The 24,510-nt window shown below is 49.1% G+C and overlaps 7 protein-coding genes across 7 annotated transcripts; 2 read left to right on the forward strand and 5 right to left on the reverse strand.

Moving 5' to 3' along the window:
• Positions 1 to 125: 125 nt before the first annotated feature.
• On the reverse strand, positions 126 to 7,084 carry BJ212DRAFT_1342238 (uncharacterized protein). The gene is made up of 18 exons (XM_041335176.1): positions 6,994 to 7,084; positions 6,740 to 6,938; positions 6,007 to 6,686; positions 5,647 to 5,951; positions 5,477 to 5,592; positions 5,120 to 5,418; positions 4,885 to 5,066; positions 4,783 to 4,837; positions 4,218 to 4,734; positions 3,551 to 4,168; positions 3,076 to 3,499; positions 2,712 to 3,029; positions 2,515 to 2,663; positions 2,253 to 2,466; positions 1,636 to 2,202; positions 1,204 to 1,585; positions 681 to 1,154; positions 126 to 625 (listed from the first exon to the last, which is right to left on the reverse strand). The coding sequence occupies exons 1-18, from the start codon at positions 7,002 to 7,004 to the stop codon at positions 361 to 363; spliced, it is 5,775 nt and encodes a 1,924-aa protein (XP_041195197.1). The 5' UTR covers positions 7,005 to 7,084; the 3' UTR covers positions 126 to 360.
• A 471-nt stretch (positions 7,085 to 7,555) lies between these two features.
• BJ212DRAFT_1267136 (uncharacterized protein) lies at positions 7,556 to 8,805 on the forward strand (the record flags this gene model as incomplete). Its single annotated transcript, XM_041330635.1, has 3 exons — positions 7,556 to 8,323; positions 8,385 to 8,406; positions 8,462 to 8,805. The coding sequence occupies 3 exons, from the start codon at positions 7,556 to 7,558 to the stop codon at positions 8,803 to 8,805; spliced, it is 1,134 nt and encodes a 377-aa protein (XP_041195198.1).
• A 279-nt stretch (positions 8,806 to 9,084) lies between these two features.
• On the forward strand, positions 9,085 to 12,333 carry BJ212DRAFT_1478900 (RAM signaling pathway protein-domain-containing protein; the record flags this gene model as incomplete). Its single annotated transcript, XM_041339778.1, has 6 exons — positions 9,085 to 9,344; positions 9,398 to 9,509; positions 9,560 to 9,652; positions 9,705 to 9,961; positions 10,012 to 11,857; positions 11,971 to 12,333. The coding sequence occupies 6 exons, from the start codon at positions 9,085 to 9,087 to the stop codon at positions 12,331 to 12,333; spliced, it is 2,931 nt and encodes a 976-aa protein (XP_041195199.1).
• BJ212DRAFT_1058692 (FYVE zinc finger-domain-containing protein) lies at positions 12,294 to 14,406 on the reverse strand. Its single transcript, XM_041328954.1, has 6 exons — positions 13,866 to 14,406; positions 13,743 to 13,806; positions 13,356 to 13,665; positions 13,233 to 13,303; positions 12,982 to 13,174; positions 12,294 to 12,928 (listed from the first exon to the last, which is right to left on the reverse strand). Exons 1-6 carry the CDS (start codon positions 14,107 to 14,109, stop codon positions 12,683 to 12,685), a joined length of 1,128 nt encoding a protein of 375 aa, XP_041195200.1. The 5' UTR covers positions 14,110 to 14,406; the 3' UTR covers positions 12,294 to 12,682.
• A 1,120-nt stretch (positions 14,407 to 15,526) lies between these two features.
• On the reverse strand, positions 15,527 to 17,257 carry BJ212DRAFT_1428132 (uncharacterized protein). The gene is made up of 5 exons (XM_041337665.1): positions 16,858 to 17,257; positions 16,693 to 16,808; positions 16,112 to 16,636; positions 16,003 to 16,060; positions 15,527 to 15,951 (listed from the first exon to the last, which is right to left on the reverse strand). The coding sequence occupies exons 1-5, from the start codon at positions 16,963 to 16,965 to the stop codon at positions 15,679 to 15,681; spliced, it is 1,080 nt and encodes a 359-aa protein (XP_041195201.1). The 5' UTR covers positions 16,966 to 17,257; the 3' UTR covers positions 15,527 to 15,678.
• Positions 17,258 to 17,307: 50 nt separating this feature from the next.
• Positions 17,308 to 18,195, reverse strand: BJ212DRAFT_1342270 (uncharacterized protein). Its single transcript, XM_041335177.1, has 2 exons — positions 17,411 to 18,195; positions 17,308 to 17,379 (listed from the first exon to the last, which is right to left on the reverse strand). The coding sequence occupies exons 1-2, from the start codon at positions 17,886 to 17,888 to the stop codon at positions 17,330 to 17,332; spliced, it is 528 nt and encodes a 175-aa protein (XP_041195202.1). The 5' UTR covers positions 17,889 to 18,195; the 3' UTR covers positions 17,308 to 17,329.
• Positions 18,196 to 19,392: 1,197 nt separating this feature from the next.
• On the reverse strand, positions 19,393 to 20,902 carry BJ212DRAFT_1059202 (uncharacterized protein). The gene is made up of 6 exons (XM_041328955.1): positions 20,493 to 20,902; positions 20,327 to 20,443; positions 19,916 to 20,269; positions 19,812 to 19,859; positions 19,502 to 19,758; positions 19,393 to 19,445 (listed from the first exon to the last, which is right to left on the reverse strand). The coding sequence occupies exons 1-5, from the start codon at positions 20,722 to 20,724 to the stop codon at positions 19,676 to 19,678; spliced, it is 834 nt and encodes a 277-aa protein (XP_041195203.1). The 5' UTR covers positions 20,725 to 20,902; the 3' UTR covers positions 19,393 to 19,445; positions 19,502 to 19,675.
• Positions 20,903 to 24,510: the final 3,608 nt, after the last annotated feature.

Below are 24,510 nucleotides of genomic sequence, written 5' to 3' on the forward strand. Positions count from 1 at the left end.
TACCTTGGTAATAGTATGCACATTCAAATTCCTAAAAGGATGGACACCGAAAGAAGTTAACAAGACTGATTTAGCAAAGGAGAGTACCCAGGTTCCTGAACTCCTTGAGTCACGTGACGCCACGTCTTGCAATCGTTTCAACTTTCGCTACAGTTGCTTTCAACTTCTATAATTACAGCGGTCACTGTCAACTATTATGTCAAGTCCAAGTCAGAGGGAAGACCTATTCGTAGCTTAATCTACACTATACATTATTGATGGAGTATGGGTACATTCTACTATAAATGCAACATATGTAGTCGTCAAGTGAAAACCAAGCAAGTGCTCGATCAATATGAATACCGAATCTAAAATCCAATCTCATTGCATGCCCAAGGAGCCCATGAAACTCGACAGATCAAGCCCCTCGTACTCATCTTCTGCGGGAATGTCTTCGAGGCCTGCCAGGAGGTTCTTCTGGCTGACAGGACCCGCTGGCGCCTTCGCCTTCTTCTTTGCCGCTGCATCTTCGTCTTCCGTTGTTCGTCTGAAAAGATCAAGAACAAGTTCTGTATCCATCGACGCCAGACCGGAGTTCTGCTGCGTCACAACCGAGTTCGCAATGTTGAGCTTGAAGCGTTGCAAACTATCGAACGCCGTCAGGGACCAGATACAACCGAAAAAATAAATATGGAACTAACCCCATGATCTTCTCTTCCAGCGTGCCCTTCGTGATTAAGCGATATACATTGACGACCTTCTTTTGTCCAATCCGGTGAGCTCTGTCCATAGCCTGAAGATCCTTCATGGGATTCCAATCGTGCTCCACAAATATCACAGTATCTGCCCCGGTAAGGGTCAGACCAAGCCCACCGACGTGCGTTGTCAATAAGAGGCAGTCAATACTGGGATCCGAGTTGAATGTTTGAACAATAGCATGACGCTTGTTGGGGTCGGTTCCGCCATCGAGTCGCATGTACGTGACGGAAGGCATGTATTGCTTGAAGAGATCGTTTTCGATGATGTCCAACATTTGCTTCATCTGACAGAAAATTAGAGCACGATGTTGGGAGAATGCACTACTCGACTCCGACAAGCTCTCCGCAGGATCGATCTTCCCACTTTCACCAGTAACCGAAGGACTGCCTCCAATACCGCAATCTGTGAGTAGTTGCCTGTCCCGCACTTGAGTATTGCAACTGCATACATAGAGAAAGACAATACCGTAGAGCAAGTAATTTCGGTGCGTGCTGAATATTGTTCAAACTGTTGATTTTGCAATTCATCTTAGCAAGTGCTGCAACAACAGCGTCTCGGTTGGTCTTCAGGATCAGTGAAGGATGATTGCAAAGTTTGCGGAGATACTGTAGTGATTGGAAAACATGCTGTTGTGGGGCATCCTTGGCAGCTCCTTGGATGGCATCCTCCGCATTCGTCTTGGCCTGTGAGCTGGAGAAGTCGTCGTACAGTATTTTTTGCACCTCTGATAGCTCACAGTAGTAGTCCTGAATGATCTTCGGGGGTAGGTCATTCAAGACATCTTCTTTCAGTCGGCGTAATAGGAAGGGCAGGACTTGCTTATGCAGGGCCTCAAGAGCAAGAGCAGCTACGGGGAATTTAGTCAGCCGCGGACTAGTTCTCAGATACGTCACTTACCAGCTTCACCAGTCTTCGCCTTTCCATCACGATTTGACAGGATTGGCTTACTGAATCGCTCGTTGAACGACGTTTCAGTCCCAAGGAAGCCAGGCATCAAGAAGTCAAAAAGACTCCAAAGCTCCAGCACATTATTCTGGATTGGAGTGCCCGAAAGAATGAGACGATGCTGTGCATGTATAGCCTTGACAGCTTTTGTGAGTTTTGTCTTCGCGTTCTTGATCACGTGTCCTTCGTCCAGGATGCAGTATAGCCAGTTGTAATCTTCTAGGCTCGCAATATCATTCCGCACAACTTCGTATGAGGTGATGACCACATCTTTCTTGGACAGTTTAGGAAGAAGCCTTGCGCGCTCCTTGGAATTGCCGGTGTAGAGAATGGGTTGTAAGTTCTCGGAGTATTTCAGAATCTCGTAGTACCAATGACCGGTAAGAGTAGGGGGGCAGATGATGAGCGATGGAAGATGAACCGCATCAGGTGATTCTGTATCTTCATACTTCTTAGCTCGCTCTGCGTGCTTGCCGGCCAGTATGCAAATGGATTGCAAGGTTTTACCAAGACCCATATCTAAAGTATGTTAGAATGACGTGGGAAGTTTCAAGGAAATTCAAACATACCATCACAAAGAATCCCGTGCAACTGATACTTGGCCAAGAACGCCAGCCAATTAATACCTTCTTGCTGGTATTTGCGGAGCTCCGCCTTGATAGGAACAGGTATGGTGTACTGCTCAACTTTGCTGCCATCAAGTAGTTGGGTGAGGAACTGTCGTTCTGTTTCACGCCTCTTAAGCAGTTCCTCAGGGAAACTGGTAGGATCAGGCAAACCAGCCTAAAAATATGTAAACGTAGAGGATGTATATCAAGCATTAGTACAAACCTCCAAGGGAACCATCTTGATCAGGGACGCAAATGTGTTGGTAGTCGCAGAGCGAATGTCGTCATCGGGATCGCTCATGCGCCCCAGAACAGGGACGATAAGAAAGATGACATAGGGAAGTGCTTTGATGTCGAGGTGCTGGACGATATCTGAGCGAAGTGTGAAGAACAGGACATTAAAAACAGTTGAACACGTACGATAGATCGCTTCTGCCGCACCCTGACGGTTTGACAGCACGATAGCGTCTCCTAGTAATGGGATGATCTTCTCGATTGCGAACAGCATAGCGTCGGAAGTCATCACACTACAGATGGTAGCGAAACAGCGTGCAGCTGCCTGCCGAATAATAGCATATCGGCTACGCAGCGCCATGGCGATAGCGGGAAACAATTCTGCAAGCTTGGGCCAAAGATCAGGGTGAAAGGAAGGCACAACGGCTTCGAGGACACTGAGCGAGTCAATTACATCTTGTCCATATTGTTTGTCCATGAGAGCGTCAGCTTCGTGTGGTAACGCTGAGCAGGGGTCAGGAAAATCAGAGGCTCCGAAATAATTTCGCACCTGTTGTGCATGCGCTCAGCAGACCTCCGGCCATGGAAATCCACATCTTCGGGATCACTTGAAGGAGCTGGGATCCAAACTTGGACGACAACTGATCAAATGCTAGGCAAGCCCCTCGTCTTGATAACTGTGCTGTTGCAGCGTCTTCGCTCGACTTGGCACTATCGGCACCTTTCGAACTATCTTTGCCGTTCTTTGGTGGCTGTGTCATCTGCTTTGACCAAGAGGTAAGTGACAGAATACCCTTGTAGACGGATCGCGAATAGGCAAAGGTCGGTGTTTGTTCCACATCTTGACATAGGAATGTACACAAATTCTTGACAATTTTGTCAGGCGGCTGCGTAATATTGTGTTGAAAGCAGAAGTCGATGAATAGTGCTACTGCCACGGCTGAGCGGGTCTGGAGATCCAGATTTTCCTCGTTCTGGAACAAAGTAAGCTTTTTTTGGCAATTGAAAGTCAACAATTAACATACCTTGATGCCGTTCATGATTCCCTTGACCACAGGACTAACTTTATCTGGGGTACTCCGGAACGCAACGAAGGCGGCTGCAAAAGCCGCTGAAACACGAGTGTCGTTCTGTGCTTTGACCTCAGAGTATTGTTCGATGCTGGTCATGACCTTTTGTCTCTTCTCGGCAATAACTCCCAACTCGCGCTTCTTCGTGCGCCCAAGGCTGTCCTTCAGTTTCATGTACATCGGACCAACCGCTTCTTCTGCAGTCTCGATGGTGAAACTATTCGGTTTTGTGCCAGTGATATCAATCTCGTCACCAAGATGCGGAATCAAGGAGATGGGAATCTTGCAATCAGTTGCGAAGCAACGAAGGAGCGCAGCGCACTCTGAGTGGATGCGGTGTAGCGTGAACGCCATCTCGTGATATGCGATCGGAGGCGTGCCCTGTAACCAAGCCAAACACATCGTGCTAAGCTCTGCTGCAAGAGGAAACGTCTCGATGATGAGTGCAGTAGGCGACGCTGCGTCATATGCGCGGGCCCATTCCTCCGAGACGAGGGCAGCCAAGAATTTCTGAAGCATGCTGGTTGACTGCAAGTAATGCACGAGTATGGGCTGGAAAAGCTCGTCGATGGACTGCAAATGAATCATCAGAAGCAAACCGACACGCTGAAAAACGCAGCACCTTGGGAGGCCAATAAATCATTAAATACGCCATGGAGGTAGCCGCTGCAATCCGAGCCTGTATGATTACCTCTGCACTGACCAACGATAGATCCTGGGCAAGCATGTTCCTGTCGACATTATGCCTCTCCAGAGGGCCTGCGTCGCTGTCATCTTCCGTGAAGGCAGGAAAATGAAACGTCGAGCAATCGATAGGAGCGCCAAGCGGCGTCATCATGGTCGAGTACCAATCAAGGACGGTTTGCTGCTTCACCAACTTCTTCATCCATCCAGGCACATCCGCTACGACTTCGAGCGCCGTCCGCCAGGCTGTCAAAGTGACAGCGCGAATATCCGCCCGTTCTTCCACAACCAAATTCTGGAAAAGGAGGCGAAGGAATGGCGTGACGATCCATTCGCGGGGAAGGGAAGTTACGGTCATGAAGGAAAGTAAAGTCTTGACTACGGCGAGACGAACGTTGGGGATCGTATGTCGGAAGAACGGGAAGAGTGTGGGTGCCAGTTCCGTGAGCGGGAGGCTGGTCAGGACCATTAGACATGACCGAGAATAAATAAGAGAAGCTTACGACACGCTAGCTTGTGCAAGGATATCAATGACCTTGCTATAAGTTACGAGTTTACCTACCGCCCGTGAGTACTACCCTGTGAGACAACAATTAAAATCTTACCCAACAAATCCATCACTGCGCCAACACTTGAGCTCAAGTCATCCTTCATGCCACGTAGACAGTTCCAGAGAACTAAAAGCACTCTATCCAGAGATTCTGGAAGCTGTTCGACAAGATGACCTGCAACTGGAAGCAAACAAGATGCAGCAACAGCACGAACATCATCATCAGGATCACTGAGGCTGCATGGCCAGACGTCAGCAAGGTGACCATGAATACTACACGACATACTTACCCGAGCACTGCGGCATCGACGACGCCCTGCAGAATCTCTTTTCCTGTATCACCAGCTGTCTCAAAAAGATCACTTCGCACGGCGACCTCGTACTTGATACCAAGAAGACCTGCGTGCCGAACCTCCCACACATGGCTACCATCGCCTTTCTTGCTCTTGGTTGGTTTGTGCCCCAACGGGAAGTCTTGTCGGATCATTTGCAATAGTATGGAATGGACGTGCTTCACGGACTGCTGAGGCATGTGTAGCAGTAGAGATGCGAGTGTTTGTGACACCGTCTCACGAACAGGTGCAACAACCTATAGTGCACTCAGGACGTGTGCTATGTGTGAGTGTATAAAGAGAAAGAAAACAAACCTGATCAGAGACGAAGTCCCCAAAACGGTCGAGGACGAAAATGCACAAAAGTTTTGCAGCTAGGTCGTTACACCAACGCTCATGTGCAAGGGAATTTTCTTCTGTGGATAAACCGTCTAAACTCTGTCGTCAAGAACAAGCTCGGCGCTATAACGAACGTCAAATGTCACCTTTCATGCCACCTGATAATCCTTGGACCTTGAGCAACTCGCGCAAAGCCATGGCAGCACCATGTCTTGATTCCCAATTTGCAGAGAATAAGTCGACCTCTAGGAGGGCTACAATGCCTTGCCACACCCAAGCCCCTGGAATGACCTCCAGCGCATGTGATTGTTGGGCTGCTTTCGGTGACACAGCGCCACCCTTTGATGGGTCTATGACAACCTTCTCCTGAACGAATGATTTGACAGTGTCAACAGGGCTATCTAATCGTGACCTTGGCGCGTCCTGCGGTTCTGCTGATACCAATCGCACTCTGAGCAATTAAGATAGTGAGATACATAAGGAACTACTGTTGCAGTTGGACTTACTTATTTGATGGCCCTGCAGGAGTTGCGTTGTACTTGGCCCCAGTAGGGGGTGGAGGGGGCGCCGCAACAAATGCAGAGTTTCCTGGTTTCCGTTTACGTTTCAGGCGGTTTCGTTCGCGTGCTGAAAGTCCATTAAGACACTCTCCCTCTGTTACGGGTGACGGTGCAGCGGGCGTGGTGCTCTTCGGGCGAGATAGTGAAGGAGGGGGCGACCGTTCACGTTTCACTGGAGCCTCGATATCCATTGGGGAGTCTATGGGGGTAGCAGTGTCCTCTCGTTTAGGGTAAATTTCGTTGTCATGATCAGTTTCAGTCTCCCCTTCGACGGCGAGTTCCTTGTCCAGGTCCATATCATCCGCAGCCCCCACACTTTCAAGGAAGTCGAGACCTAGCCGACCCATGGCCTCCTTACGAGCTCTCTTAACCTCTGCTGCGTTTGCAAGGATGCCCGTTGGCTTTGAGAACTCTTTCCCGGATGATGCAAGAAGCAGCACGCCTTTCTGCATGAGTTCTTGTACAGAAAATGCAGGAAAATCAGAGGAAGATGTATCTAGATCTAGGGGAGGTTTGATGTCTACAGCTTGTGGTTGCCATACTGGCACAAGGGAGAATATTTGTGAGAGTGCATTTGATGCGGCCGACCTTGTTTCATGACTCTTTGAATGCAAATAAGGTAAAATCTGAGTGAGCGAAAATTAGCATAGAGACATGGAGTGGAACACGCTATACGCACTCGAGCCACGACGGCCATTAACTCAGACCATGCTGAGGAGTCTCCGAGAGGGACATGGTGACGAGTTGACTTAATATCGTCTTGAACTGCAACATCACTGATTACACTTTTGGCTGCAAGTTGGGCAAGTTGTTTGGCTGCTGTATTCCTCACGGAGGACGAAGATCCTGTATCAAGAAGAAGGAGGAGCCTGTCCAACCTGGAAGTAGCATTAGATTATTCGTATGCAATAACGCTGCGGGCGAAAGGCGTACCTCGAAGTCATATCCGAAAAAGGAATGCGGTCAACGCCGTTCGGCGCGGGCCGGATGCAATGGGTTACTTTGAGAGGAAATGATCGTCTGGGGAATTTTCTCACGGCCGCACCTTCCCCGTTGTCCTTTTTATCTTCAGCCACGCGTGACGGAAAATGGTTTCTGTCACGTAAATGTTCGCGTGTTTGTGACACTTCGACGCCTTTCACACGTGGAGTGTTGAAGTCCGCAGAGCAAAACGCCCATGTAGCCGCCGCCAGACGTATATCTTTGTCTCTTAATTTTGTTTGCAGGTTATCAGGCTCTGTCGATTCATGAGTCTTGAATTTTTTGACCAACTCCTGGCAGAATTGGGTGACGAAAGTCACCCGTGCACAGTTGGTAAGCTTCATTCTTCGAATAGAAGTCGAAAATTACCAAATGTCCTGGTCACGATCACAAACTAGATTTACGGCGCTGCGGCTCGGCTTACCTCGAGTTTTACGCTGCGGCTCGTTCATTGCATGACAACGTCGACTCGCGGACATCAATGAAACCTTTCATTGATAGGGCGTATCAAGAAATGAGCCGCTTACTGCCGTCCGAGTCCCTTTGCTGGCGAAGGCTATACACAGACGCCTGCCTCTTTTATGCTGTATCTGAGGTTTCTGATTTGGTACAGGATGATGCAGCAGCTACAGAAGCTGTAGCTTTCTTAGATCGCGCTATCATTATAGCAGGCGCTCCAGGCAGATTGGATTCCATCCATCAACTCATCAAAGATATCCAAGATAATCTAACGCTGAAACCACTCAGAGCCTATTCTGGTCACAAACAATCACTGATACAGATGTACCACTCCAGCGCCTTTTTCCTTAGTATTCCTTGCATTCACCCTCCACCAAATGCCTTCGGGAGGGAGTGGTCACAAAAGCCATTTGTACTCCAACGTCATGGTTACGTACAAGGTTGGAAAGCCTTAAGTTCGTGGGCGTCTATTGACTATCTCCGTTCCGTGGCGGGCCCTGGTCGTCTTGTGCCTGTTGAAGTTGGAAAAGACTACAGGACTGAGGAATGGACCCAAAGGCTGATGAGCTGGGACTGTTTTCTGCAGTCCCTCGATTTTCCTGAACACTCAGCTCAACCCCAGAATGAGGTGTTATACCTTGCACAACATAACCTCTTCATGCAATTCCCGGCACTTGAAGGGGATATTGGTATTCCCGAATACGTTTATGCGTGCCCTGATCCCCCATCTTGTTATCCTGCTTACAAACCTCCGGGAAATACGGATGGGTTGATCATCAATGCGTGGCTCGGCCCAAGGGGTACCATTTCCCCAGCCCATACTGTGAGTCCCTTCAAGATTAGATGCCCTGTCGATGCACGAGTATACTAATACTATTTGATAGGACCCCTTCTTTAATTGCTATGGTGAACGACTTCTTTGCGCGCTATTTTACTTGTATATTAAATCTTCTTGCGCTAGCCCAAGTGGTCGGTCGCAAGACTGTCTGGCTCGCACCGCCTGATGTTTCCGATCTGATGTACCCATTCGGCACATCGACATCTGACCCTGCTGATAAATCTTGCAATCCGGCGGCCAACATTACGGAGCCATCGATGTGCAATACATCTCGAGTGGATGTGTTTCCTGATTCCCCGGAGGTAGAGAAAGTCTCGCGAGATGCTTTCCCTGATTTTTGGAAATGGGTGCCGCAGAAAGCTATGTGCACGACTTTGGCCCCCGGTGATGTGCTATTTTTTCCTCCTGGATGGTGGCATGCAATGCGGAGTGAAGAGACGAGTTTTTCTGTTTCGATGTGGTTTTAGTTGTGGTTTTAAAATGGCATTGTATACGTATATACGTTGATGGTGACCATTACTACGAGCAATGCGAAAGTCGGAGAATGAGATCTGCCACTGTGACTTGTCCACTGTACATGTGGAAGCGTCGGATAGACCGCGTGAGTGTACAGCATTCATTGGACCGGATGGGACCGACGACTGCCTGGTTCAGAATAATCATTGTTGGGAACAATACGTTATTTGTTCGACGCCCTAGAAAGCCCTGCTGACCGTCGACCCTGCTCCTCTTGCTTTATCCTCTAAATGTCAGTCTCGGACGCTGACCGTGCTGCTGGGCGCACGTCTCCATTCCCGGGTACTAGTAAACATGGCGCTTTATCTCCTTTGCTCTCTGCCTCACTAACGGAAGAACACATCGCGGAAGCACTTCGACAGTCATCCGACAATGGCGCTACCCTTGATCTCACACACAGGAACCTGACAGATGTCGGTGAGGATGGCGCAGAACACCTGGCAACCATGGGCAGGAACGACTCCCTCGATGACGAGAGTTCAGTACTCAGGTACGTTGCTGCGACGCGTTGTTGCCGCAACTTCACATTACAGACTACTTTAGGATCGCATTGGGGTACAATCGCCTTGCTACGCTCCCTACTGCATTTGCCCTACTATCTCGCTTGAGATATTTGAATTTGCAAAACAACAGTTTCACCTCTTTTCCCGATGTGGTGAGTAGCCTTGAAGTTCACGCGTTAAACGGTCACTGAACATGACACAGTTGACAGTCATGCCGTCCCTAGAGATTCTGGACCTCAGTCGAAACAAAATTAAAAGACTACCGGGCCAATCAGGCTCCCTGATCCACCTGAAGGTACGTTCCGTAGTCCTGTACTTCCTTTTAGTGTCAAACATGATCTTGTCAGGTTTTCTGCCTGTCACGCAACAAAATAACTCGTATCCCGGGGTACTTTACAGACTTTCGTGAACTGGACGTCTTGAAGGTAGATCACAATCCCATAGAGTGGCCGCCGAAGCATGTCATGGAAACGCCAGATGGAGGAAGGGAGTGGATAACATTCATGCAGAAGTGGATGAGAAATAATTCTCGGTCTCGTTTGGACGTGAAACAGCCCAGCGTCGACTCGTTCCTCAGTGCAAATGCTGCTTTGGACAACTCTATGTAAGGATCGAGTCTCTATCGTACTTGAACGCCAGCTGACGCACCTACAGCGAAGACCAAATACAGTCCTGGTCACGTATACAGGAAGATTCAGACCCAGGTGTTACCCCTCATGCTCGTTCCTTTTCTATCGACGCCAACTTTTCTCCCCTTCCGGGACCTGCAAAGCCGACATCGCCGCGTTCTGACCGGCCGCCACCTCTACGCCTGGGGATGCTTCCTCCGTTCAAAGTGCCACCTCGATCAGTGACTATCGGGACCTACCTGCCCACTCCTGCCGAGTCTGTGTCTTCTACAGATGATGACAGTACAGCTGTGCCAGAGGGTCCACAGCATGGCCGTAATGCATCATTTGCCGGTTCAGCTCGTGATCGACGTTCAGCACTGTTCGGAAAGAAGAGTCTGCCCGATCTCCGTGCAGCCAACGTGAGTGATGGTGTCAATAAGCAGGTTATCAGGGGGGCAAGCAAAGGAGTCCTCGCACCTGATCTACTGTCGCAAGACGAGTTTCCCATGCCCTCACTTCTTTCACATCGTCAAGACTCGTCATCATCTTCTGACGGTTCCTCGCATTTCCAAAGCAGAAAGGCATATGCTCAGACACCCCCTACATCTGCATCTCCAACCTCTGGCGATGTTCCTCGGCCGGTTCCCGAAGTCGAACGCCATGCATACTTCAAGCGCCTCTCGGCGCTTCCCTCTACAGCCATGATTAACAATCTCTCGCCCTCTCTGCGCTCCCTTGTAGAATGTGCACGGTCGCTGTTCTTCGCTGTTTCACAGGTGTATCAGGCACTTTCACACTACATCACTTATACCAACGACCGACAACTATCCTCTGTGCTGAAGAAAGTCACCGACCCTGCGTATACTTACATGATGCAGTTGAACGGTGCTCTCGATCGGTTTGATGCAATTTGCAAGAAAACAACGCCGCCCCCTTCGCTCTGCCGAGCACTTGTGGAGAGTAGTAGAGATACTGCGGCCATGTTTGGCAAAGCTATTGCGATGATGTCACTGCAGTTGAACATCCTTGCATCTAAAGATGATGACCGATATATGCGGTCATTGGTGCTTATCTTTTACGGCGCCATGGCTGAGATATCGAGTGCGTGGCAGTCGATGGTTCCACACATTGAAGCTATCAAACCTCACCTTTCGGATCGCCGACGACACCATGTAGTGAAGCCCCAACCAGCCTCGAATCCCAACCCCGAGCTTCCTTCTTCAGCACCACCGCCGTACTCCCCATTCAATGCACCGCCACCGCATGGTGTTCCAATCGCCAGATCACGGCCCACACAATCCCTTGGTAGAGCAAGAACCACGCGGCGCCATGCTGGGTCGTTCAGTTCAAAAGACGTGGAGATTGGTAAATCATTGCCATCATATGACCTGCCAGTGCCATTTGGCGCAGTGGTAAACTCCACAGCAACGACACTTCGAGCAGGACAACGTCATCCGGCGCTACCGCTTTCAGCATCAACATCGAGCTTGACTCCCTCATTGATGAACTCTAGCATGCCTTGGACGTCATTGCTGTCTGGGCAACACTCCCGGCAAGCCTCCCAAACATCATTGACGCCATCAGCTGCGCCTTCATCGCCTTATGTACCTGCCCGACGCCCGACACTCGAAATACCTCCTTCACGGACACTTGTCGACAAAGACGCCCTCGACGCGATGGAAGTGGCAGTGGAGGCAGCACCCGCAGTATGGGAGATGTTGAAAGAGATCGTGGACAATTTATCCGAAGGAGCTGAAGAATTCCGCAATACACTGCTTAAGGCTAAAACTACCACAGAGCGCCTGCGTACTAATATAAACGCAATGCGGTGCGGAGACCCAGGGGCTGACAGAAAAAGGCTCCGCGAGGACGCACACGTGTTCGTCAAGGTGATTCATCCCTCTGATTGCCTTGTCTTGGCCCCATTCCTGTGGTGATCCGCTTGTCTTTTCGATTTCACTGGGGTCATCTGACGCTGACTACTGGGATATTTTTTCTACAGATTGTGGTCAAATTGTCAAATATGGTCAAAACGCACGGCACGTCCCACGCCGTATTCTCAGATCTCTTAGGCAAAATGTTGGCATTGACAAATGCCACGCAGGAGTTTGTGATGCTCCTACATGTCTCGTCATTCTCGCCATCGACGCCACGACCATATTGTCCCATGACTGCTATCTTGGCGCCATCCGCAGTCGGATTGATCGCCGAGGATGGGCGGCTAGGTGCAAATTTATCCAGGAGCCGCAGTTCCACGCAGCCGAAGACATTAAAACTATTTGGTCACATAGCAGCCCCTCGGAGCGCTCTTCCAAACCAGTCCTTCAATATACCTCGTATGCGGGACACGAGTGATGAAGGCTGAGCCCTGGTGGCTTTGATTAATTGTTATATCCACGATTCATCCTCACGACGCATGAAGCATACCTGCAGTTATTGTAGCATCATCATACCAATATCTCACATTACATATTCGACTAGTATTGTCTCTTGCTTTTAAAATTCCACGCCTATATTATGCTGGATCCTACATGAAGGTGATGTGAATGTGAAATACGAGGGTCCCAGAACATAAGAAGATCTATCAGAGCGATAAAAATGAGGATACGGATGTAATGGTAGATTCATGAGATAGCGCTTTGTTTGCGTGCATGAACGAGTCGTCAACTAGCTATAATCACTCCAACTATAATCACCTCACGTGCGTCTCCGTCTCACCGCACACCATCACCTAGCATACGATCGATTTCGGCTCTGATTTCGGCGAGGTTCGCCTTGAGCGTCTTCGCGTCTTCGAACTTGCGATGCGCCATCGCCTCGCCGACAAAGGATTCGAGGAGAGCCTCTTGTTCTAGAAGCGGTTGTAGTGTATGAGCGAGGTCTGAATCGGGGTCCACAAGTGGTGTCTCGAAAGGCACAGGTGATGACGTTGAATCACGCTTCTTAGGCTTGGGCAGGGACTGCACACCGTGCTAGTCAGTTCAGAGTATCGAAGGAAACGTGGTTCACGTACCTGCAATGGGAACATATGTTTCTGCAAAAATAGGTTCGCCCTGCTGAGGACTGCGAGCTGCACGTGGTTCTGGGAAGACCCTGTATTGCAAGGAATGGCACGTATCCGTTTGGCAAAAGCATCGTATTGAGCAAAGGCATCTAGGAGACGTTTCCGTGCTGCGGACGCTTCTTTAGTTGGCTGGTCGTCATTGCTAGATGCAAAAGAGTTATCGTTAATCTGTGCAAAATCAGAGCCCAGTCAATACGTACCTGAGTGTGAGAAGCAGGTCCTGAAACTGCGGAATTGCATCCTCTATCTCTTTCTCGAGACTAATAAATGCCTATGTCCAAATCAGTATCACCCAAGCTCAATAGCTCCAGTAACCCACTTACATCATAGAGCCTTACAAACGGCGGCACACTCGCCATCTCTTGCCAATACTGCTGTCGCGTGAGCACAGGTCTGCAGCTACGGCATATCCTGACGCCACGGAGGAATTTTTCCTCCTCACCGGCGCCCGCACGACGCACACCGTAATCGACGCCCTCCCCAACCTCCTCGATGCGCCTCGTCTTGGCATCGACAACGAAGAGCACTGAACAGGGGCTCTGGCGCTGCGGAAGCTTTGGAGGAAGACTGCAGATGATGGTACCGCAGAGGCGACAATGATGTTTACGGTTCGTAAGTGGGTGAAAGGACGCGCTGGAGGAATGCAAGTAAGATTATCATGTTCGAACAGTGGTGGTTTTAGAGATGTAGATATGAAAAGGAAGACATACATGCATAGAGGACATTTAGATACGGCGGCATCATCCTGCCACGGTGTTATCCGCTGCTCTGCAGCTGGAAAAGGAATTGTTTTAGTCAATACCCAGTTCAACAAAACGAGCAATATCATATACCTCGAGTATCACCGTTGGAGCCCTGTATCATTTGACTTTGTAATACCCCTTTCCACAGTTCACCCGCATCCATATTCTTAAGGTCGAGGTTGAAAAACGACGAGGCCCTCCTCTTCTCCATTCCTCTTCCATTAACACCGACCTCATCTTTCCTCGCACTCACGCCCTTCTCAACAGAATTTTCCACAGGGAAATGCAAAGCGATAAGCTTTTCTAGCCTGCGCTCTAGCTTTGTTCGTTCCATCCGCCCCTCGTCAGCACGTTTCTTCCGGTATTCAGCAAATTCATCATGTACGGGGCCGATACACACCCTTAGGCTGGAAGCCTGGACGGTAAGGCGCTGTAGACCGCGCAGGGGTGGATATACGTGCGTGTGCAGAGGAATATGCAGGTGTAGATGAGGTGGAGGGGAGGGAGGGAGTTGACGCTGCGGGAGAGGCCGAACCTGAGGCGGTTGCTGATACTGGGGCTGATGTAGAAGCTGGCGGTAGAGGTGCTGGTATGGGTGTGGGTGAATAGAGTGTCGGCGGTGGCAGGGGTATAACCATCGAAGACGAGCGCGGGGGTGGACTGATCATGTTTTGAGGAAAAGGCGCGCTTTCTCTTCGAAGTACGACTGGCGGAGGTAGTTTACCACTATCTGATATCACTGATGTAACCGAGGTGACACGGCTGTGCATCACGGGTGAATGCGGTGCATCGAGTTGACGGCTAGATGTCGATGGTGCGGGTGAGTGGGTGACGGGTGGACGGAGAGGCGAAACGAGCAGGGATTTCGCAGCGGGCGGACGGAGGCGCCTGAACCTGGATGGTTTCGGAGAAGCAGCAGGCAGGTTTGTTATGGAGGATGCAGGGGATGAAATTGGTAATTCGATTTCTTTGTCTTTTCCATTTGTACGTGGAACTGGCTCGTCGGACACGGGGGCATGGACAGGATCTGGCAGCGCAACATCAATGCTTTCTGGGAAGGTAACTCAGTACTAGTTTGTGAGCTATTGGTGGTTGGTGAGGAAGGAAGGTCCCTCGAATGTACCATATCGGTGCTGGGAGCTCGTGTCTTGTCTGTTACAACTGTAATGACACTTGGATACTCTGTGGAGACTGCCAGAACCTTCTCAGACTCAAAATATTCGTGTGGACGAGTGGATGTAGGAGCTGGGATAGAAGGGACGATAGATGTGATGCTCGATGGGCGGGACATGGGCGGCGGGGAGACATTAGGAGCCAGCTGAATAGATGAGACTACTCGAGAATGTCGTTTCGACTTTTTCTATTTAAATGAGAATGAATGAGGATTTGAGATGATCGACGCACTTTGTAGGCCTGATACGGGACATTAGGCGATGAATCCATGGCTCAGCTGAGCAATTGGATATACAAAATGTCTGCAAAGTAACTTGTAGTAAGTCGGTGGACACACTTGTGTGTCCGAGTAGCGTGAACAGAGGATGGTACACAGCAAAACCCAGGACGCCCGTCGGAATGACGACGACCAAAATCAGGATCGTGAGCCCGTCAGGGCACTGGTTGTGCAGCGTGAACGCCTTCTCACCGGCGTCCTCTACAACAACCGCAGGCGCCTCACATTAATGCAGCGTTACCTCTCTCATTAAGGGCATTACATAATTGGAGACTATTACTTAGATCGACTTAAATTTTAGCCCAACCCACACCCACATTGTGAATCTAGTACAGTATACAGTTCAATTACCATGATCAGCGGGACAACATAGTACTACATGCTATAAGGAACGAGCAGCCCATACGATACACCAAAATTGAAAGATGTGATAAGATACATCTCATGACAGCCTCATGTCAGGAACATGCCAGCCGCTACACCCACAAGGCCAACCAAGACGCTTGTCCCACGATCATTCTGATTCATCTTCACCACACCACCCGATTTCGTCTGTGTAGCTTGTGCTCCTGTACTCGTGGTCGAGGATGAGGTCCCGTTGAGTCGGATTGCTTGCGCCTTGAATGCAGCATAGTTGTTGGCTCCGGACTCGACCGCGTTCACAGAGAACACCATGCCTTGCCCACAGTGTCCAGATTGTTTACAATATACCCAGATCGGTGCAGTCTAAGGCACTCGATGTCAGTACAGAAAATCATACGATGCCAAGTTCCTTACATCATTAATTTTGACCGTGTACGTCGGGAATGTCGTCGCAGTAGATGCAACAGCCATGCTAACAGCGCTGTCAGTCTCACACATCACTTAACCAACAAAAAATACTCACAATCCAGAGTCGAACCCAACTTGTCCACTCGTAGACGTGAGGGTAAGTGCGCGGCACGGATCCGCAAACGTGCTCTGCGTTGCCGTGTGATTCTTTTGCATGAATTGGAACGTTACCGTATCTCCAATTTGTGCAGTAATATTCGACGGCGTATACGTCAGGGTCGAGCCACCAACAACGACCTTATGATCCGTGCTGGTTCCGCTTGTCGGTGCCGAGCTGCCAGGGAACGAACCGTAGGTTGTAGTCATAGTTTGCCCACCTCCCGTGACAGTCGCAGTGGCGGTGACGACCCCGGTGGGAGTAGTCGCAGTCGTTGAAACGGACGAGGATGAGGAGGCCGTAGTATTGCCCATGGCCGCTGCTTGAAATGCAGCAAACTGAGTGCCTGGGTTGATGGCAAAGACCATGCCCTGTTGACAGTGATCGGCTTGTTTGCAGTATACCCAAACTGGGTTCATGTCCTGCACCGTATACTGCGCTGCAGGGAACGGGCCGTTCGTATTACTGGCTGATACTGGCATGCTATGTGCGCCAATATATGTCAGTCTAAACTTATACAACGGCATGTTCGTGCTTACTAGCCAGAGTCAAATCCATTGAGCGCCTTCACACATGGCTGGGCTAAAGTAGATTGGGAAGCCGTATGGTTAGATTGTTTAAAAGTGAAGATGATGATATCTCCAGGATTTGCATTCTTCACGTTAATGAGTAAGAATACTGCGAAATTGACTACAGAGACATACAACAAACTGTGGATCATATCTTAATGGTCCTCCACCAACAGTAACGTTAAACTGGGCGGCCTGCGCCAGTGACACTACACCCAAGGCCAAGAATAAGCTCGAGAACATCGTAGGCGAATGTTTTGAAGTGTCAGAAATAGAATGAGGCGTCAAGCCCAAAATTTGAAGACGCGCAGCGACGAGGGTCAGAAGGCAAAGGTCAAGACAGAAAAGCTAAAACAGCAAACAACAACGGAAAGTCCTTTATGTGCGCCATTTATGCCAAAGTCCACAAAAAAAAAGAGGACAAGAAGGATGATCGAATCCTGTCAACAATGGTCATTGCCATGCGACCGATCGTCCTAATGCCAAGAGACCGTCGGCATTGCCTTTTTTGGGAAACGATTGTACGCCACGGTAGACCTGCTTTCAGCCAAGGAACAAAGTACAAAAAGCAAGAAGTAGGCTTGTCGCCACGAAATTTGAAGGCACGTTAAGGAACATAAGGAATCGGTGGCTTAACTGATGCTATCGTCCCAGATCCTGAGTGTTTACAGGTCGATGTTGAACGTACGAATGCTAGAACTCATGCTACGAAGGACACTAAAATACAGGCTAGTATACAACATCCCAACTAAGTCCAGTAGATATCCGCGACTCGGACATATCAAAATGAAGAGCGTCCACAGGTGAACCTCCGTGGCAATAGTTATAAAAAGGAGTCGAGCCCAAGAGTCATTAGCAAAACTCGTGGTATCGTCATGGTCACCTTCAGCATAATATTCCACGAGGAATAGCCCCCGCTTCCTGATCACAGGCTTGACGATATCTTCCCATTCTCTCCCTTTGAATTTACCTTCCTCAACGCGTGTGAATGCGAATATCTCCTTGTGTATTGTACCAGTACATTCATCGCAGGGTCTAGGAACAACCTTGTCCTGGTATTTGAAATCCGAAAAATGGACGTTAGGAAATTCGGGATGCAGATAAGCAAGGTGTGTCACTAGGTCCCAGAGTTCGATATGCACCAATCGTTCGAGTTTTGCAGCCATTAGACCCAAGGCGCCCTGGTCATTGCTTTCGATGAGTGTCTTTATCAAGGTTTTGTCATCGTCTTTAGCTTCGATTATGGTCTTGGGCCACCACCCGCGAACGTTCTCTATAGATGGATGCTGATCTTTCCACTCTTCGTAGCGTTTCTTGATGTTCTTACTGAACCCAATCTTCAACACGAGCTTTCCTTCGTGATCCAGGTCTTTGTAAGGTCTCAGATTGTAGGCCAATGTTTTTACAATGAATCAAGGAATACCTACCAGACACATCAAACGCATATACATAGCCTGGTTTCTTGTCCCTCGATGAAAGATCCATTTTGATGGCGTTTCGAAGTTTCTGCTGCGATACACCAAAACACTGCCACGCACGCTAATATTTCTGGTTTGTGGTTTGAATGCCTTCTAAGTGTAATTACTCGCGCGCTCGTCGTCTATGACAACGACCTTGTGCAATCTATCAGTTCGCATGGTTTTCACGGAGCTTTGCGCGGCTATGGTCGCACATGCACATGCCACTAGTGTGAACACAACAATCGTTTCCTGCCCTTATAACCTCTTGCATCTAAACAAAATATCACTTCAAACTTCGTGCTCGAATCAAGACCCACCAGGCGTGAACCACAAGAAGGCTGCGAGAGGCAGTCAGCAGTAAGCATTTGAGATATCATGGTCGTTGTTGTCAGGCAGTAACAATAGGTTGGCGGAATGGTGTAAAAGTGAGAAGAAGGACAGTAGGACACCGGGAGGGTGCGGCAGAGTGACGAAAACCATGTTTGAGCGCGTGAGGCAGCGGGATAATACCAGAGGCGGCGAGGATCCACATGTGCTGCGGGGGTGCATTTGGGCATAAGAATGGTATGGCAGAGTGTATAGGTGTGCAGCGATGTGTTCAAAGGTCTTGGAAGTGTTGGTTTTGGGGCGCGAGGCAGTGGGCGGGTGTGGAAAGCGAAAGGTACAGTTCAAGCATGCTGGGAGTGGCACAACTGGGTGCAGGGAATGTGGGAGGGTACATGAAACTGTAGTCGGGAGCCATACAACAGAAGGCGACGGAAAGTTTTGGGCAGTAACAGAAAGTACTTGTTGGTTGTGGCAGTGGCAGGCAAAAGTAGCAGGGGAGGGCAATACTATGGAGGCAGCCCAGGTAGGGAGGTTAAATACAGGCTTACCTGCTCTGTAAGTGTCTCCGAGATCTCACCGCACCGCTTGCTACCCTCATCAAGTCCTTCGCTCTATTTTTGTCACATTGCTGTACAATGGTTTCTCGTTGGCACCTGCTATTGCGTTCTAGGGTACTTACTGGTGTTGAGGAGGGGTGGAACAAAAATAGTGGAGGGTGCGAGAAGGTAGCAGGAAGGCTAGGACCAATGGTGCTGGAAGTGAAAAATGATGGGAGTGTTGTACTGAATTTCGTGATACAACTGAGGTGACAAATGACAGAAGTGAACAATGATCACGCTAGTAAAAAATACGGCTTACTGCAGGGTAGGCTTGGGACTGGCGGATTGTAGTACTGGAAGTGAAAATTGATGTAATAGGTACTGGCTTGGGACCAGCCTGGTCCGAGTCGGCGGTCATTCGACAGTACTTAGACCTGGTAATTAACATCGCACCTCACTTTGGATTCTGAACGTTGCTGTCAACACTTGTTATAATAGAACTCATACAATGCTACGACAAGTCAGCATACCAAAATACAGGCCAGTGTACAACATCGGACCCTGAGTCCAATAAAATGTCCGCGATGTATGACACAAGTGAACCTCCGCAATAAATATAAAGAGCGATCAAGTCCAAGAGTCATTCGCAAAACTCATATGCATGCACCACCTTAACTCGGAGCAAAATATTCCATGAGAAATAATCCCCACTTCCTTATCACAGGTTTGATGATATCTTCCCATTCCCTTCCAAAGAACTCACCTTCCTTGACGCGCGTGAATGAGAATACTTCCTGGTGTTTGGTCCCATCTGTAAATCCGCAAACTTTAGCACCTGCCCGCAATCATTCAGTAGGTATAACTTGCTACAATCGCGGCAGGGTTTAGGATCAGCCTTTGGCAGACGTGGAATGTCCGAAAAGTGGACGTCAGGAAAATTGGGATGCAGGTAAGGAGCATGCGTTGCCAGATCATTGAGCTCGATATGCACCAACCGTTCGAGGTGTTCAGCCATCGGACCCTTGGCACCCTGGCGGTTATTTCCGATGAGCTCCTGTATCGACATCTTGTCATCATCCTTGGCTTCGATTATGGTCCCAGGCCACCACCCGCGAACATCTCTTATGGAAGATCGACATTTATTCCTCCATTCTGCATGACGTTTCTTGACATCGTTGCTATATCCAATCTTCAACGAAAGCTTTCCCTCAATTTCGGGGTCTTGTTAAGGGCTCAGCTTGCAGGCTAGCGTTTTATGGTGGGTCAAGGAAAACCTACCGAACACGTTTAGCGCATATACGTAGCCTGGTATCCTGAACCTTTCCGAAATATCTCTTGTGATGGCATTTCGTAGTCGCTGTCGAGTATCGGGTTGCAGATATTCAGGAATATAGTCTATTGAACGTTCAAGAAGGTTCAATAGAATCGGTAACAATCACCTTACCACAAAAACGGACGAAAACCTCTTCCCGGCCGACCGGCTGCACTTTGAACCCCTCGTTGGCAACGTGTGTCATAATTCCCACTAGAGCTGGAATATGATAACGACAATAGATTGGTTGCGAAGAATCCTTTGTGAGTTGCCCGGGGATAATCGAGACCCACAGTTTACATCGACGTCCTTTCGACTTGGATTTGGCATTGCATTGCACTGTTGGCCGGACGGTAGGGGTCATATTGCCTTGAGATTGGCATTGAACGTCACGTAGCGCGAGTTCACGGCATTGCGAATTCACATCTGTCGTCGGCTTTGGGGCGGTAGGTGTGGTAGGGGTACTAGTACTTTGAGATCCATGCTGATGGCAGTATTGAGCTGGAGGTTTGACTGAACATCGGCATTGAACGCCACGTAGTGTGAGTCCATGGCATTGCGAATTCACATCCGTCGCTGGCTGAGGTGAGGTGGGTGCGGTAGGGGTATTAGTACTTTGGGATTCATGCTGATAGCAGTATTGAGCCGGAGGTTTGATTGGACGTCGGCACTGAATGCCGCGCAGTGTGAGTCCATGGCACCGAAAATTCACTTCGATTGTCAATGTCGGAGCGATAGGTGTCGTAGGAGCGTTATTGCTTTGGTATCCATGCTGATAACAGGATTGAACTGAAGATGTGACTGGAAGACGGCACTGAATGCCATGCAGTGTGAGTTCGTGGCACTGTGAGTTCACCTCTGTCGTCGGTTGCGGTGCGATGGATGTGGTAGGAATATTATTGCTTTGATATCCATGCTGATGGCAGTATTGAGCCGGAGGTTTGACTGAACGTTGGCATTGCGAATTTACGTCTGTTGTTGGCTTCGTAGCAGTATCCTGGGATTCAAGGCGGTGTGGACCCCTCACACTTACAGATGAATTAGAGGGAGGGCCAGTATCCTGGTCAATATGGTAGACGCAATAACGATTAGGGGCTTTGACCGATTTAAAGCATCGGCGTTTCGTCTTCTTGGTAATGCCATTGCATTGTGTCGTAACTGGCTCCGATGTTCTGGTGTTCTGAATGACTTTCGCATAAAGTTCGGAACTTATCGTGCAACTTGAGGTCAGGGATTTCTGAAGGCCGAGAAATAACACTAACGTTTCCGAGATCTTCACAGTCGGGGTGATTTCTAGAGAGTGGCTCGACTCTGATTTGTCTGTCGTCTCTTCCTTATGATCGATAGGTACGGATCTTGGTTTACTAAGACGCGGAGGCGTGTTGTCGGGCGTCAAAAGCCCTGTCAGGAGCAGAAAAGGAACAGTAGATTGGTCGCTAGACCATTCAGATGGGTTTCCTGTGACGGTCAGCAGCTTCGTGTCCTTTGGGATGTCGGGACGTCGGACAGGGGTATGAGGTGGAGAGGTGAAACGAATTTCAGAGGAGTTGGGTCGTAACTGAGAGTCCGGGGTCGCGAGAGGCGTTACCAGCCCAAGGACTTGGTTCAACTTGCGGGGCGGTGTCAAAGGAATGTTCCCAACCAATGGCGTCACGCTAGCAGTCTGTGGTATAATGACTGCATCATCGCGACCGTCATCCTCCAGAGCACTTGTCCGGCAGTGTCCCTGGTAGCGACTTGTAGCCATGGCGGGATGGTGGGGCGAGAAGAGGGATAAGAGGCGTAGTGTGATCACATAGTGTCATCGATAATAAATAGATACCTGGAAGGATAGATGCCCTCCTGTGTGCCGTTGGACATTGGAACTAGGAAGGCCATAAGATGTCTTGGCAGTGATGATATGCCTTAATTCCATGCCAACGCTGCAAGTCCCTCGCACAGGACGAAGTATAGGTTTGGAGAAACGATAGAACAAAAAGAACCTTTACGACTGATTTCTCATGCTATCAGGACTGCTGATAGACAGATTAAACATATCCGTTTCTTGTGATCCTGTATTCAAGTCGGGTGACCTATCGACAATGTATAATTTCATTTCCAGGAACAAAAAGAGGAGTGAGCAACGTCGGCGTTCCCACTCGCAAGTTGTGTGACCGAGTGCAGGGACCTCTCACTAAACATTCAAAACGGTAGGTCATCTAGAAATAGTCATGTTCTCAAACCTAGAATTATATCATCACAAGGGTAATGCCAACCTCAGCTATATCGTAACGCTACACTGATCACAATAGAAGTCCGTGGTGCGCCAGATCAAGGTCCGAACAGGAGTCAGGCTGACAGTTCTGGAGTGCCTCCTGGTGCCTCCAGATAGCATAGTGTTTAGACCGGCAAATCAGCACCGCACAAAGGACGCGTTGTGAGCTTCCACAGAGAATGAGGAGTATTTGCACATGCAGAGGCCGCAAAATCAGTACTCCCAGGTTGATGCCACCGCTGTCAGTCACTGTCACAAGTGACGACCGCGGAAAAGCCCGCTAGATCGGATCAGACTTAGCTTGATACATGATCTCAAACGATTTCATCCACCACGGGTCATATCATCCACGTCGTAAGTGAGGCCTTGAGGACGGTATCACCTGCCGTAAGTACAACGCATGTACATATAACACACATACAGTGATTTGGGAACAACTCCTACACCAACCAAACACTGATGAGTTACACAATTGTATCGGAAGTTTCCTGATCACACGCCTCTTGAGTCTTCAGTTTACTCAAACTAGTGCCGATCGCCAAGCAGATGAACCCAAGGCTTAAGGTAACGATGTGTCGCGGTACCCATCTGGTACACATCAGGAAAATTCTATCACCAAGTTATCACTGTTTCAGATTGGTGTTCCGTGCAGAGATAGTGAAAACACACTATTTTGAAATTATTGCACCTATGCGTGCGTAAGTTGGATTTAACTTAGAGCGGACTTTCACTGAGCGCTTGAGCTCTGGCAGTTAGTGACTTCGACCGAGTACTTTGTTACCCCATAGTCGACTGACTTGCACGCAGCCCAAACGCAGCCTAGTACACGTATAACGGTAGTATGTCCACTTATCATATCTGGATCAGGAGGCACTGGTGGACAGCTGCGTTCGCTCTATCGAATTGCGTAAGCTCTGCACGAAACCCCGCACAATTCATCGCCACCACCACTACTGAGTCACAACACCATTTCCGGTCATCACCGCCGCGGCATTCTGCTCTCCAACTTATTCACCGGCTATTAGACTCTGGTAAGATGGAACTCAGAAGTGTGAAAGGAAGTTTGGCAGCAGTGCGAGCTACTGGCGCTCGTGAAATGCCAAGTCCGAGGTACACAGGCCACTGAGCAACAGCATTTATTCTCACTCGAACAAACAAGATTTCTTCAATCAAGGTAACAGTCTTGTTGCGACGAAACCAATCGCTCGATGTGACTTTGGCCAGCGAGGTCCAACAATGATTCGTTGTGTTGATTTGGTCGTACCTATTGTAATGATCTCTTTCAGGCCTGTTTCGAAACAACAAGCTCCAAATGCATCCCAAAACGAAATCATGAATAGTGCCTGCAGCCGTACCCGAGAATGCTTCCATCGTTTCACGTGCTACGCATCTCCATAAGTTAAGACATGTGCGCCTTCCTGGAAAGCAATTGTAGTAATGCTGTTTCCTTCATCAGAGTTGGCCACGAGCATAGTGTGATATTCTCGAACACCAATGATGAGGCGTGGTCCGAGCAGAAACGTCTGCGCCAAAGAGAAGACACGAAGAATGCCAAGATACGTTTCAGCCCCCACGGAAATTGACTCCTTTAGAAACGGTGAGGATGATCGAATGCAAATTCAGTCACAGATTGACATACCGAGATATTTTGGGACAGCAGGCCGAGGTTAAAGCCAGAAACAACAGTAAAGCTAACGCATACATCATCAGCGAAAGAGATAATCACCTTTAAAATCGACAAGCTCACGCTGCAAAGTAAAGCACGTGAGTTTTAATTAACACCGTGAAACAGTCTCCGATTGCCGAGCCTGTGGATGGGTACTGCAGTTCCCGAAAGTGTCTTGCAGCAATCCAGATTGCAAGACACAGTATGAGGATCTCCCATGCGGTGATGAG

Source organism: Suillus subaureus, assembly GCF_016647635.1.
Source record: "Suillus subaureus strain MN1 chromosome Unknown BJ212scaffold_9, whole genome shotgun sequence".
NCBI lineage: Eukaryota > Fungi > Basidiomycota > Agaricomycetes > Boletales > Suillaceae > Suillus > Suillus subaureus.